General features: G+C 40.7%; 1 protein-coding gene across 4 annotated transcripts in view; it reads left to right on the forward strand.

Moving 5' to 3' along the window:
• LOC126175627 (zinc finger protein 143-like) overlaps positions 1-16344 on the forward strand; it is a 118613-nt gene that overhangs the window by 13078 nt on the left and 89191 nt on the right. For all 4 annotated transcript variants that reach the window (XM_049922513.1, XM_049922515.1, XM_049922514.1 and 1 more), the window contains exons 2-3: positions 12371-12533; positions 12742-12829. In XM_049922513.1, coding sequence (XP_049778470.1) covers positions 12748-12829 — 82 coding nt within the window. In that variant the 5' untranslated portion in view covers positions 12371-12533; positions 12742-12747. The remainder of the gene's footprint in view (positions 1-12370; positions 12534-12741; positions 12830-16344) is intronic.

Here is a 16344-nt window from a genome sequence, read left to right on the forward strand (position 1 = left end):
GACCAGGGTGTTGAGTAGGTTGAGTGAGCTATGGAACACCACTTTTGGAGGGTTGGGAATGATCTTGGGAAGGATGTCCCTCATTTCAGGGCATGATGATGATCAAAGCTGTGACAAAGGTTCAGTTGTTCCAGTCTTGAATGGTATTGGGTGACAAATGGGGCACTTCTTTATTGCTGATTCTTGGGGGTGGTGGGAAGATTAGGGTTTGTGAGGATATTACACAAAAGATCTGTTTGTGGGCTAAGTTTTGGGACTACTGTCTGTCTGTGAAGGCCTTTGTAAGGCCTTCAGCACATTGGGCAAGGGAGTTCTTGTCGCTGCAGATGTGCCATCTACAAGTGGCTAGGCCCTATGCGAGGTACTTTTTGGTGTGGAAGAGATGGCAGCTGTTGAAATGCAGTGGAGGTTAGCATCCAGGAACATGGTGCTTTGGGTAATGGAGCACCGGGTAAAATGGATAGGCAAGAAGGTGTCAAGTTTGTTATGGAAGGACGGGGTGTCTTGCCTCTGGGTACAGATCATAAAGTTGTCACCAGTGAACCTGAACCAGTCCAAGGGTTCGGAGTTTTGGAAGGCTGGGAAGGTTTCCTTTACATGGCCCATAAGCAGGGTGGCATTGGAGGGTGCTACGTGGGTGCCCAAAGTTAATCCACAGATTTGTTTGTATACCTTTACTTCAAAGGAAAGGTAGACTGTTCGACAGTGGCAAGACCATGAGTGCGAGGGATGTTAGTGTGGCATCAATAGTGACAATTAGGGATCCAGGAGGTACAGAGGTGGAGAGTGGGTGAAGGAAGTTGGTAGCGTCTTTGATGGGGAAGGCTAGGTTTCAGGCAATTGGTTGGAGGTATTGGTCAATGAGAGTGGAAATTCTTTCAGTGGGAGCGCAGTAGGCAGCTACAGTGAGGCAGCAGGATTCTTGGGTTTATGGATTTTGGGGAGCATATAAAAGATGAGTGTGTGAGGTGTTGTTGGAGTGAAGAGGGAGATGAGCTTGAGGGAGAGATTCTGAGAAGAGCCTGTGGATTTCAGTAGGGATTGGAGGCTATGTTGGACTTCTACATCTACATTTATACTCCGCAAGCCACCCAACGGTGTGTGGCGGAGGGCACTTTACGTGCTACTGTCATTACCTCCCTTTTCTGTTCCAGTCGCATATGGTTCGCGGGAAGAACGACTGTCTGAAAGCATCCGTGCGTGCTCGAATCTCTCTAATTTTACATTCGTGATCTCCTCGGGAGGTATAAGTAGGGGGAAGCAATATATTCGATACCTCATCCAGAAACGCACCCTCTCCACCTGGCGAGCAAGCTACACCGCGATGCAGAGCGCCTCTCTTGCAGAGTCTGCCACTTGACTTTGCTAAACATCTCCGTAACGCTATCACGGTTACCAAATAACCCTGTGACGAAACGCGCCGCTCTTCTTTGGATCTTCTCTATCTCTTCCGTCAACCCGGTCTGGTACGGATCCCACACTGATGAGCAATACTCAAGTATAGGTCGAACGAGTGTTTTGTAAGCCACCTCCTTTGTTGATGGACTACATTTTCTAAGGACTCTCCCAATGAATCTCAACCTGGTACCCGCCTTACCAACAATTAATTTTATATGATCATTCCACTTGAAATCGTTCCGCACGCATACTTCCAGATATTTTACAGAAGTAACTGCTACCAGTGTTTGTTCCGCTATCATGTAATCATACAATAAAGGATCTTTCTTTCTATGTATTCGCAATACATTACATTTGTCTATGTTAAGGGTCAGTTGCCACTCCCTGCACCAAGTACCTATCCGCTGCAGATCTTCCTGCATTTCGCTACAATTTTCTAATGCTGCCACTTCTCTGTATACTACAGCATCATCCGCGAAAAGCCGCATGGAACTTCTGACACTATCTACTAGGTCATTTATATATATTGTGAAAAGTAATGGTCCCATAACACTCCCCTGTCGCACCCCAGAGGTTACTTTAACGTCTGTAGACATCTCTCCATTGGTAACAACATGCTGTGTTCTGTTTGCTAAAAATTCTTCAATCCAGCCACACAGCTGGTCTGATATTCCGTAGGCTCTTACTTTGTTTATCAGGCGACAGTGCGGAACTGTATCGAACGCCTTCTGGAAGTCAAGGAAAATAGCATCTACCTGGGAACCTGTATCTAATATTTTCTGGGTCTCATGAACAAATAAAGCGAGTTGGGTCTCACACGATTGCTGTTTCCAGAATCCATGTTGATTCCTACAGAGTAGATTCTGGGTTTCCAAAAACAAATGATACTCGAGCAAAAAACATGTTCTAAAATTCTACAACAGATCAATGTCAGAGATATAGGTCTTTAGTTCTGCGCATCTGCTCGACGACCCTTCTTGAAGACTGGGACTACCTGTGCTCTTTTCCAATCATTTGGAACCTTCCGCTCCTCTAGAGACTTGCGGTACACGGCTGTTAGAAGGGGGGCAAGTTCTTTCACGTACTCTGTGTAGAATCGAATTGGTATCCCATCAGGTCCAGTGGACTTTCCTCTGTTGAGTGATTCCAGTTGCTTTTCTATTCCTTGGACACTTATTTCGATGTCAGCCATTTTTTCGTTTGTGCGAGGATTTAGAGAAGGAACTGCAGTGCGGTCTTCCTCTGTGAAACAGCTTTGGAAAAAGGTGTTTAGTATTTCAGCTTTACGCGTGTCATCCTCTGTTTCAATGCCATCATCATCCCGGAGTGTCTGGATATGCTGTTTAGAGCCACTTACTGATTTAACGTAAGACCAGAACTTCCTAGGATTTTCTGTCAAGTCAGTACATAGAATTTTACTTTCGAATTCACTGAACGCATCACGCATAGCCCTCCTTACGCTAACTTTGACATTATTTAGCTTCTGTTTGTCTGAGAGGTTTTGGCTGCGTTTAAACTTGCAGTGAAGCTCTCTTTGCTTTCACAGTAGTTTCTTAACTTTGTTGTTGAACCGCGGTGGGTTTTTCCCATCCCTCACAGTTTTACTCGGCATGTACCTGTCTAAAACGCATTTTACGATTGCCTTGAACTTTTTCCATAAACACTCAACATTGTCAGTGTCGGAACAGAAATTTTCGTTTTGATCTGTTAGGTAGTCTGAAATCTGCCTCCTATTACTCTTGATAAACTGATAAACCTTCCTCCCTTTTTTTATATTCCTATTAACTTCCATATTCAGAGATGCTGCAACGGCCTTATGATCACTGATTCCCTGTTCTGCACATACAGAGTCGAGAAGTTCCGGTCTGTTTGTTATCAGTAGGTCCAAGATGTTATCTCCACAAGTCGGTTCTCTGTTTAATTGCTCGAGGTAATTTTCGGGTAGTGCACTCAGTATAATGTCACTCGATGCTCTGTCCCTACCACCCGTCCTAAACATCTGAGTGTCCCAGTCTATATCTGGTAAATTGAAATCTCCACCTAAGACTATAACATGCTGAGAAAATTTATGTGAAATGTATTCCAAATTTTCTGTCAGTTGTTCTGCCACTAATGCTGCTGAGTCGGGAGGTCAGTAAAAGGAGTCAAATATTAAACTAGCTCGGTTGTTGAGTGTAACCTCCACCCATAATAATTCACAGGAACTATCCACTTCTACTTCACTACAGGATAAACTACTACTAACAGCAACAAACACGCCACCACCAGTCGCATGCAATCTATCCTTTCTAAACACCGCCTGTGCCTTTGTAAAAATTTTGGCAGAATTTATCTCTGGCTTCAGCCAGCTTTCTGTACCTATAACTATTTCAGCTTCGGCGCTTTCTATCAGCGCTTGAAGTTCTGGTACTTTACCAATGCAGCTTCGACAGTTTACAATTACAATACCGATTGCTGCTTGGTCCCCGCATGTCCTGACTTTGCCCCGCACCCTTTGAGGCTGTTGCCCTTTCTGTACTTGCCCGAGGCCATCTAACCTAAAAAACTGCCCAGTCCATGCCACACAACCCCTGCTACCCGTGTAGCCGCTTGCTGCGTGTAGTGGACTCCTGACCTATCCAGCGGAACCCGAAACCCCACCAACCTATGGCGCAAGTCGAGGAATCTGCAGCCCACACGGTCGCAGAACCGTCTCAGTCTCTGATTCAGACCCTCCACTTGGCTCTGTACCAAAGGTCCGCAGTCAGTCCTGTCGACGATGCTGCAGATGGTGAGCTCTGCTTTCATCCCGCTAGCGAGACTGGCAGTCTTCACCAAATCAGATAGCCGCCGGAAGCCAGAGAGGAAGTCCTCCGATCCATAGCAGCACACATCATTGGTGCCGACATGAGTGATCACCTGCAGATAGGTGCACCCTGTACCCTTCATGGCATCCGGAAGGACCCTTTCCACATCTGGAATGACTCCCCCCGGTATGCACACAGAGTGCACATTGGTTTTCTTCCCCTCTCTTGCTGCCATATCCCTAAGGGCCCCCATTACGCACCTAACACTTTATGAAAACTGACAGTAGGCTTCATTTTGGATATCCTTTCACACACTCTGACAGCAACTTGTGAAGACTCAAATCAGCTACTCCCAACCTTTTCTACAAGATAAATAAGCAAATTTTTGGACCTGAGTGAGTTACTTAGTTTCATGTCCTGTGAATCATCTTAATGGTGTGGAATGAGTAATTTTTACTTTTACATTACACATTCATGTGCAAATATGGCTACATGTTGATCATCTACAGATTATCATCATTTTATTTTTTTATTTTTTTTAGTATTGTTGTCATTTAATAATTCCGACCAATCACCTTCTACACATTACAAAATTAGAAGTTCTTCTATGGAAGAGGAGGGGTAGTGAAGGGGAAACTTTTTCAGCTTATTTTCAAATTTGGCTTTGCTGCTTGTCAGACATCTTATGTCATTGGGTAAGTGATCAGAAATTTTGATGGCAGCATTGTACACACATTTTTGTGCTAAAGACCACCACAGATTAAAGTAATGAATTTCATATTTGTTTCTGGTATTATAATTATGTCCATTATTGTTCTTTTTGAACTGTACTGGATTATTTACAAAAAAAATTTCATCAAGGAATTTGTACCGTGAAGCAGTAGTCAAACTGCTGAATGAACACTTTCTTTCTTAAATTTGAGTTACCCCAGAACACAGTCCACTGTTGAATGTAAGTATCAAAATATGTCAACTTACTGATTTCTCTCATCCCAAGATTTGAAGTGCACATATGGTTGAACTAAGTTGTTTTAGGAGTTCCAAAATGTTCTTTTTTTTTTTTTCACAGTTTAAATTCTCACCTGAAAATTGACTTTTTTCCCCCTAGTCATTATTTCCTCACCATATGGAGCATTTATCATTTGCTGTCATACCTCTAGACGTGCAGAACTGAATATGTTGTGCTGTTTTGAAATTTAGAGTGAGACCATTCACAGAAAATCAAATAATTTATGAACATTATTTACAATTTCCTCTGTTGCTATATGTATGATTGGACTGATTACAATAGTAGTGTCATCCACAAAAAGAACTAACTCTGCTTGTTGTATATAAGATGGAAGGTCATTTACATAATATAAGAAACAGTGGTGACCCTAAGATGGTGTTTTGTGAACCCCATATGTGATTTCTCTCCAGTCAGAACGATTTCTTCTGCTTACATTGATTGAACTCGTCAGTATAACTTTGAAGCAATGGAAACTCCAGGTTGGAATGTCAACAATGTAAATAAAAAAAGATTGCTACGTACCATAAAGATGACAGAGTTGCGGACCAGCAAAATTAAAAAGACATTTACACATTAACTGCTGACCACAACCTTCATCAGGAAAAGAGAAAAACACACGCACAAATGTGTAAATGTCTTTTAATTGTGCCTCTCTGAAACTTAACATGTCATGTTTAAGGTAAGTAGCAATCTTATCTTTTCCTTGCATTGTTGGTATAACTTTCTGCATTCATTTAGTTAGCTAAGACAGTCTCCATTTCTTTGTCATTCAATCAATTCCATAAAACCTCAGTTTATCCAGAGAATACTGTGATGCATACATTCAAGTGCCTGAGATGGGTCGCAGTAAATACCAACTGTTGCTATTTTGAGACATATCTCATTGGAGACTTAGTTTGTGGTATCTGTTGAGTTGTCAAGATGGAGCAGAATCACATGAAAACAAAATTTTGGATGCTCTTTGATGCTTTCAAAGAGGCTGGGCTGGCAAACTCCAAAATATCAATATGAAGTTACTGTGTTGACCTTATCCACAACAATGCTAGTAATGTGGCACTTGTCATAAAACATTTGCTCCATTCTTTTCTTGACATTTTGTGCTCTTTTTTCCAATTAGCTGATGGGTTCTTCCCTGGGAAGACCCAAAAACTATTGCTACTTTGTTTTCATTGTCAAATTGCTGTAGCCAAGTTTAATCGCCAGTTATGACATTAAATACAGTTTCTGACCACCTTGCATTATAATTTTCTTGTATTTGCTGACACAGTTCAATGCACATCTTTTTACTCAGGATTTAGATGTGGTTTAAAATGACTGCACGTCTTCTTAATTGGAAAATTATTATGCAGGACTTTATAAATCACTTTCTAACCTATCCTCTTCTTAGTAAGTGCAGCAGACATACAATTCAATCAAGATATTTGGCTTTAGGAGTGGCCATTGCTGTCCATCCTAATCAGCTGCGAAGGAGGGGGGGGGAGGGGGTTTGTTCACTGCACTAAATATGTGATACGTTGCTTGTGTGGAAAAATGCTCTTAAACCAGGTCTGCATAATTACCTGCATTGCTTTTTCATACATGCACATCCATCCACCCACACTAAAAACAAATGCTATTACTAATGATAATTTCTTGAAAATGAAAGCGTCAGTAACAACCAAGAAAGTCTGAAAACTTTTCCAGTATCTCATTGTTAGCACTGTTCCAGGAAGTCTACCCTTCTTTTAGTTTGCAAAAAGACTTCCATTAGTGATACTTATTCACTGGAGTATGAAGTAAGTAGCAAGTGAAGAGAGATGTTCCTTCAAAGTAATGTAAATATTTCAGAAAGACGGAGTTGCCATATAACTATAGACACAGTAACAGCTGTTATTTGATGCAGTAGCAGCGGTTACTGGAAAAACAAAAAACTGACTGCTTGGACAGCACAAAGGTAACTGTCAGAATACATTTGGAGTTTTTCATTAAAATACAGAAAAGCTATTTAATAAGAAAAATGAGATTTTTGTATACAGGAAATTGAAAAATCAAAAGGTTTTTCTTCAAGTGCCTTGCATCTCAAAGAAATTGAATTGATACACATTGATGGATATAAGTTTGTATCACATGAATGTAGGCATCATGTAAGGAAAGTGGAAATGTCTGTGTACATAAGAAAATGAAATTAAGTGTTACCCATAAATGTGTACTGCTTTGAACAACTGTTTCAATGCTGTGTTTCAGTAACAGGCTTGGAAACATACAAGGATACAGAATGGCTGGCCAGTACTTATCTTCAGGAAGCTAAATTCCAAGTGCTCCCAATAGACTCACATAAAAATAGGAAAAAACTTATCTTTCAGAATTGTTAGTGCCTTCTTCAGGGAGATATGGGGCACATCCTCGGACCCCAGGTTGAGAGGGACCCACTCTTCGCTACAGTATAAAGCAGCCAGAATTGAGTGTTTTGGTTAACATATCCTGGTGCTGGTGACACCTCAAGTTGTTGTTCATTTGGGTGCATCCACATCATGTGGTCAAGTGGTTAGCATTGCTACCTCTGGATGACTAGATCCTGGGTTTGATTCCTGGCCGAGTTGGGGATTTTCTCCACCGGGGGACTGGGTGTCTGTGTTTTCCTCATCATTTCATCATCATTCAGGAAAATGGTGAAACTGGACTGTGGAAAGATGGGAATTTATACGGTGCTGATAACTTTATCGTTGAGTACCCCGCAAACCAAACATCACAATCATCATTTGAATGCATGGGAATTACACATATGGAGTCTCATTTACTTTGTACCCATTGATCTTTATGTACGGTAAGCAAAGTAAAGGAAAGGCACAGGAACACACAACAGGAAACAGCATTCACACTGGCTTTTGAGCACTAGCTCATTTTCTATTAATAGGACACATGTTGCATGGAGCACATTATTGTTGTACTTGTGGTAAATAATTATTGTTATACTTGTGGTAAGTAATTTTTATTTGTTTGGAGTTGGCTGTTAATGTGTTCCTGTAAAATTAAGACTTATGCTGTCTGCTGTGAACCATTTGTAAACCTGTTCCGTTACACTCTAGTCTTAAGGACTGAGTCCTGAGGACTGACAACTGGAAAACAGTTCAGCTTTGGTTGGGACATTCATTTTTGAAACATGAAATACTGTAAAGAGACAAGTGTTACACAGTTATATAAAAACAATGAACTCAGTGTTTTCACTCATCTACATGTGTAAAAACAGTGTACTAATTTTAAATGATATTTTAGTTGCTGATACCATATCCCACCCCATTGCTACCTGGATCCCTATGCGTCCTGTTGGTTCCAAATCCACTACTTCATACCTTGTACACTTGTAAAATAAATCCTTACCTGTAACTACTTCTCCTTTGAGGAGAAGATATCAAACAAATTTATGAAGCAGCCATGGACACCTGCATGGAACCTTCTTACGCTAACCTGTGTATGGGCTATCTAGAGAGCACATACCTTGCCATCGAAGGTCCCAAACCTCTTTTCTAGTTCAGATTCATTGATGATATATTCATGATCTGGACCCAAGGCGCCACTCCCGTCGGAAGTTCGAGTCCTCCCTCGGGGGTGGGTGTATGTGTTGTTCTTAGCATAAGTTAGTTTAAGTAATGTGTAAATCTAGAGACCGATGACCTCAGCAGTTTGGTTCCTCAGAAATTCACACACATTTGACATTTGGACCCAAGGCCAAGACACACTATGCTCATTCCTCCAAATTGAGCAAAGTATGTTCAGCTTGCCAAATGCTCAACTCTCTGATTCAGAGTTTTGGCCACCTGGTAAGATCGACGTATTGCCAGGAGCAGAATTTTGTCCACACATTCAAAAGAGAAGGACCATCTCCATAGGAGCTGAACTCCCATGTACATTTCATGTAAGGATCACGAAGATAAGATCAGAGGGATTAGGGCACATATGGAGGCATAGAGACATTCATTTTTCACTCACTCTAATTGCAAGTGGGACAGGAAGGGAAATGACTAGTAGTGCTACAGGGCACCCTCCGCCATGCAACATATGGGGGCTTTCGAAGTATATATGTAGAGTTAGATGCAGGTCCTGTGTTTCAGGAGACAGAATGAGGTCAGGTCATATCAGGACAGCATCAAATGATAGAGTACACCAATTCATCACAGGGGCAAGTCATGTCATGCATTGTAAAAACTGACTCTGACATTCAAACACATCCACTTATGAGCAATAGAAGAATTACATCAAGGTACAACAACAAAAGAGGAGGGACAGTATGTGGAACAGACAATGATGAATTCCACAGGCAGATTTGTTCTGTCTCACAAAGAGCCAAATCAATTAGGTGATTCTTACCACATTGCAGCAAACACTTCTCTCAGATTGAACAGTGACAAGTGAGAGAACTGAAGCTTGAGAGAAGCTACCCTGAGTCCATGGGGCAACACAGAACTGTGTGTTAGAGATATAAGAAATCGTGTCCGTTGCAGTATGGAACTATGTGTCTACAGTGGAGACTCTAAGTCATCTTAAATCACGAGAAGTGTCTCCTACAGACCAGCAAGAAAAGAGACTTTGGTGGGAGGAACTGGCCTGGCTTAAAGAAGACACCACTTCAAGGTCTGTTTTAGACATACTAATGATTCTGCATCTCTGGAGTTTCCAGAAGGAAAAGCTCAAGTTCTCTGTCACATCAGCAGAGCAATCCAAGATGATCTCACCTGTTGATTCTTGAAGTCATCATGACTGCAGCAGATAATGGCATACTGTCTCAGGTTATTAATAACTGCAAGACTGCAAAGGGAATAAGTAATTTCTGAATTGTCTCACAGTGAACTGCAGGATGCTTTGCTATGATGCATCGGAATAGCATAAGAAACCATTTCTGTTACGGAAATCCACCAGTTGGAGACCAACAAGCTAGTAGACAATAACAGCAAATTCAAACCAGTGCATCCTATCCTTGATGACTCAAGATTACAACGGGTTGAGGCATGCTGTGATATGCTGACTTGTCACATGAGGGAGAGCATCAACTCGTACTGCACTTCTCCGTCATCTCACAAGGCTAATACTCAAAGATGAACATTACCATTTTTCCCATGCTGGGAAACAACTGTCGCTTGCATCTCTCAGGAAGCCTAACAGATGAAATGCAATTCAGCATTTTTTGCATCAGAGCCTGACTCATTAGTAATTAAAGCTAAAGCCTGCACAACAGCTCTTGGGAGGTTTGCCACAGCCTTGTGTAGCTGAGAGGTCTTTCTTCAATTGTGGGATTGATTCTATGTGAAAACTGGCTCATGCTTATCCAAGTTAAAGGGAAAGTGCTATGTTGCCATATTTGTGTACATGGCAACACGAGATTGAATTGGGACGCAGTTGGCAATGTGACCACGGGAACACTCCTGTCAACCCTTAGAATATTATATCACAATGGAGTAGGTGCAAAAACCTGTACAGCAACAACTGGACAAACTCTGTTGGAGCTAGTTGGGAACTCTGTGAGTTACAAGCTGCTGAGAGCAATCGTTATCAGCAGAAATAGATGAAAAACTTTATGCAGAAAAAAGACACCAGCTGGTACTTCATTCTTCCTGCATCACTATACTTTGGTAGAATATGGGAAGCAGGAGTGAAGTCCTTCAAGTACCACTTGCAGCCGAACAATGGGAACCATGTGCCCAACATTTGAAGAGTTGACAACCCTGACTTGCCAAATTGAGGCTTGCTTGAACTCTCACACCAATATTTTGTGATGTGATCCTACTAGTCCCCAAGTCCTCACACCAGGTCATTTTCTGGTTGGAACCACAATCACAAGCATAGCTTAGCCAAATCTAGGTACATCCAGTCCGAGTTTGATCATGCTCTTTTCCATGATTTAGCAGGATTTGTGTTACTCCTATTATTTTGGAAAGAAAGTAATATTTATTTGGCAGCTGGTATGTTTGGCCACTAAATTTGACCAACTCAATGGAGAGTGGTGCCTTCTCGGAGGTACTTGTACCTGAGGGACAATGGTCCATAGGCCACCCCTCCAAGGGCACCTAAAGGTACATTGCCCGCTGCAAGGGTGAGAGCAGTTGTGAATGAGACTCAATCAGTCGGCTGTCTTAAGCTCGTGGCCACATGCACACTAAATGACAATTTTACACACACACACATAGTGTCACTTAGCCACTAGTGTTCATTGCGGATAGTGTGAAGCAAACACAAGTATAATGTTGAGAAATGGTGGGTATACTTCCCCAAGCACATAAATTCTACTTACTTTTCTGAGTATATAAATTCTACAACTATGAAAATCTCATGTTGGAATTTATTGATGAGCTCATAATAAGATAATTCTTTTTGTTTTTTATTTGTAATGCACACAAATGTTTATCATGCAAGCATCACTACCTGATCTTCTGTGCATAGTTTGCAATGTTATTAAGTTTTCTTTCTGTATGTTGTTGTTGAAGCTCTTATGTTGTGGCTTTTGGCAAAAGAATTTGTTACCTGTAAATGAAACCACTCAACAATGAATGTAATTTGTACTCCATTTTCGCTCATTCATTCTCCAGCTCCCTTTCTCATGCTAATTTTTCTTCCTCTGTCTTTTATTTTTCAGTTGAGATGTAGTATTTTATCTTTAATAATGACACAAAACAACAAATACTAACAAAGAGACAGAGGGGCTGGCCAGTACTTACCTCAGCTCAGTACAGCCGATAGATACACATAAAACAGAACCGAAAATTTAAATTCCTAGCTTTCGGAACAAATGCTCCTTCATCGGGGAGGAGAGAGGGGATAGAAAGGGAAGAAGGGAAAGGAGATTCAGTTACTCACAACCCAGGTTATGAAGCAACAGGGAAAGGAAAATAGCCTATTTTCCTTTCCCTGTTGCTTCATAACCTGGGTTGTGAGTAACTGAATCTCCTTTCCCTTCTTCCCTTTCTATCCCCTCTCTCCTCCCCGATGAAGGAACATTTGTTCCGAAAGCTAGGAATTTAAATTTTCGGTTCTGTTTTATGTGTATCTATCGGCTGTACTGAGCTGAGGTAAGTACTGGCCAGCCCCTCTATCTCTTTGTTAGTATTTGTTTCACATCTTTGTATGAGATTTTTCATTAATCACACAAAACAACAAGTTCTTCTAAACAGTCTGTTGATTTGAAGTAATTTTATCTTGTTTATTTCAGCAAGCAAGAGTATGAAACCATTGTAAACATAACAGTATGAAAGTCGTGCTTCAAAGACACATGGTAACACAGTCCTATTCATGGAAAGAGTTTCTGGGTATACTGTTACTGTAAAGACAAAGCATAGTTTTCCCCATCGGGTGTCACTCCAATCAAAGGGCAGGTAAAGAAAAAACATTATTTATGTGAAATTAAATTTTTAGGAGTGATACAACGAACAAAACTTGTGAATTTATTGTATTTTTCTCAACTGCTAGTCCTTCCATTGTTAAATGTATTTTACAGAAATTTTATAATCATAAAAAAAATAAGTGAAAAGAAAAAACTCAGCACCTAATTTCAGAGCTGTTTTTCTATTTGTAATGTTTCAGAAAGCTATGACAGACATTTCAGAAACTGCAGATCCAAGTACAGATGATTCAGAAAGCATAATTGGTACCAGCATGCCATCTGTTATTAGTAAGTGAACTCTATACAGTCTTAATTGTAGCAGTTTTGCATACTGCTAATATGACTATAATGCATGGAATTTGGTTTAATTTTTAATTATTATTTGCTGGTCTTTACCAGTCTGCATGAAACACAATTACCTTGGTTTATTGTAAATTCTAATATTGTAAAAACAGATTTCTGCAATAATTTAACACAAGAGTTATTCCGAAAGTAAGTTCTGATTTGCCTTGAAATAGAAACCACTGTGAAAGTCAAAAATGTTTTATTTGCAACAGTTAGCTACAACTTCCAGCTACTTATCTATATAATTTCCGCTCCAGCTTGGACATTTGTTGTAGCATTGTACCAACTTCCCAATACCTTCATGATAGAAGGCAGCCGCCATTGCTTTCCACCAATTCTCCATGCTGGTCTACAGCTCATTGTCTGTCCCAAAATGTCTTCATAACCAGCAGTTCATGTGAGCAGAGATGAAACTCAGAGAGAGCTAATTATGACCTGTATTGTGGTGATCTAACACTTTGCATCGGAGGAGGTCTTCATTGCCCCTGCAAAATGCGGTTGAGAGTTGTCTTGAAGAATGAAACTTACGACAGTTACGTTTTGTGGACTGCATAGCTTCAGACAAAATTTCTCACCAGGCCCTCATACTTGGCAGGAGACACTTTTTTCTATACATCTTTATGTGCTCACTGTGTGCTCAGAACTGAAAAGAGTGATGTGATGCAATATATGGGCATACTAGAGATACTGCCCAACATATCTGTGCAAAGCTTCATCGGATTTTCACAGAGGTTTCCATTTTGTGACCAATTGGAACTTACTTTCCGAATAGCTCTTTATTGTTTCAACATCATTGTATAAATGTATTGTGGTGGCCTGGAATGAGACACTTCAAAAGTATGCCATAAGCTTAAGCATACATTTTGGATTAGAAGTTATTCTATTAGAAGAAACTGCTCACTGGTTTTCAGATATTAGAACCCCCAGTCAATCCTAAGATTTATTCCTACAATGTTCAACTTCTTTTGTAATATGCATGGTGAAGAAACGCAAAATTGTCTTGCAGTTTTCATTCTGTGTTAGAGTTAGTTCTCCAGATAGTCCTGTAGTTGGAAAGGGAACCGCATTCCAATAAGACCTTGTCTACTAAAGCAAACCAGTGTTCAGTCTTACCTTCAGGAGCCGGCCGCTGTGGCCAAGTGGTTCTAGGCACTTCAGTGTGGAACCACGCGACCGCAGTTTCGAATCCTGCCTCGGGCATGGATGTGTGTGATGTCCTTGGGTTAGTTAGGTTTAAGTAGTTCTAAGTTCTAGGGAATTGATGACTTCAGATGTTAAGTCCCATAGTTCTCAGAGCCATTTGAACCATATTGTACCTTCAGGACACTAACCAGTTTCCTTAAGTTAGATTGAAGAGTAATTCCTACTTGACAATCCAAAAACATTTCACTGTACCAATTTAAGTGGTGCAATACTTAGAATTTGAAATATTACTTTTGTACTGATTTTTTAATCGTTGTTGTTGTTGTGGTCTTCAGTCCTGAGACTGGTTTGATGCAGCTCTCCATGCTACTCTATCCTGTGCAAGCTTCTTCATCTCCCAGTACCTACTGCAACCTACATCCTTCTAAATCTGCTTGGTGTATTCATCTCTTTGTCTCCCTCTACGATTTTTACCCTCCACGCTGCCCTCCAATACTAAATTGGTGATCCCTTGATGCCTCAGAACATCTCCTACCAACCGATCCCTTCTTCTAGTCAAGTTGTGCCACAAATTTCTCTTCTCCCCAATTCTATTCAACACCTCCTCATTAGTTATGTGATCTACCCATCTAATCTTCAGCATTGTTCTGTAGCACCACATTTCGAAAGCCTCTATTCTCTTCGTGTCTAAACTATTTATCGTCCATGTTTCACTTCCATACATGGCTACACTCTATACAAATACTTTCAGAAACGACTTCCTGACACTTAAATCAATACTCGATGTTAACAAATTTCTCTTCTTCAAAAACGCTTTCCTTCCCATTGCCAGTCTACATTTTATATCCTCTCTACTTCGACCATCATCAGTTATTTTGCTCCCCAAATAGCAAAACTCATTTACTACTTTAAGTGTCTCATTTCCTAATCTAATACCCTCAACATCACCCGACTTAATTCGATTACGTTCCATTATCCTTGTTTTGCTTTTGTTGATGTTCATCTTATATCCTCCTTTCAAGACACTGTCCATTCGGTTCAGCTGCTCTTCCAAGTCCTTTGCTGTCTCTGACAGAATTACATTGTCATCAGCGAACCTCAAAGATTTTATTTCTTCTCCATGGATTTTAATACCTACTCCGAACTTTTTTTTTGTTTCCTTTATTGCTTTCTCAATATACAGATTGAATAACATTGGGGATAGGCTACAACCCCGTCTCACTCCCTTCCCAACCACTGCTTCCCTTTCATACCCCTCGACTCTTATAACCACCATCTACTTTCTGTACATATTGTAAATAGCCTTTCGCTCCCTGTGTTTTACCCCTGGCACCCTCAGAATTTGAAAGAGAGTATTCCAGTCAACATTGTCAAAAGCTTTCTCCAAGTCTACAAATGCTAGAAATGTAGGTTTGCCTTTCCTTAATCTAGCTTCTAAGATAAGCCGTAGGGTCAGTATTGCCTCACGTGTTCCAATATTTCTATGGAATCCAAACTGATCTTCCCCAAGGTCGGCTTCTACTAGTTTTTCCATTCATCTGTAAAGAATTCGCATTAGTATTTTGCAGCCGTGACTTATTAAACTGATAGTACGGTAATTTTCACATCTGTCAACACTTGCTTTCTTTGGGATTGGGATTATTATATTCTTCTTGAAGTCTGAGGGTATTTCGCCAGTCTCATACATCTTGCTCACCAGATGGTAGAGTTTTGTCAGGACTGGCTCTCCCAAGGCCGTCAATAGTTCTAATGGAATGTTGTCTACTCCGGGGGCCTCGTTTCGACTCAGGTCTTTCAGTGCTCTGTCGAACTCTTCACGCAGTATCATATCTCCCATTTCATCTTCATCTACATCCTCTTCCATTTCCATAATATTGTCCTCAAGTACATCGCCCTTGTATATCCCCTCTATATACTCCTTCCACCTTTCTGCTTTCCCTTCTTTGCTTAGAACTGGGTTTCCATCTGAGCTCTTGATATTCATACAAGTGGTTCTCTTTTCTCCAAAGGTCTTGTTAATTTTCCTATAGGCAGTATCTATCTTACCCCTAATGAGATAAGTCTCTACATCCTTACATTTATCCTCTAGCCATCCCTGCTTAGCCAATTTGCCCTTCCTGTCGATCTCATTTTTGAGACGTTTGTATTCCTTTTTGCCTGCTTCATTTACTGCATTTTTATATTTTCTCCTTTCATCAATTAAATTCAATATTTCTTCTGTTACCCAAGGATTTCTACCAGCCCTTGTCTTTTTACCTACTTGATCCTCTGCTGCCTTCACTACTTCATCCCTCAAAGCTACCCATTCTTCTTCT

This window comes from Schistocerca cancellata, chromosome 3 (genome assembly GCF_023864275.1).
Source record: "Schistocerca cancellata isolate TAMUIC-IGC-003103 chromosome 3, iqSchCanc2.1, whole genome shotgun sequence".
In the NCBI taxonomy this organism is placed as follows: Eukaryota; Metazoa; Arthropoda; class Insecta; order Orthoptera; family Acrididae; genus Schistocerca; species Schistocerca cancellata.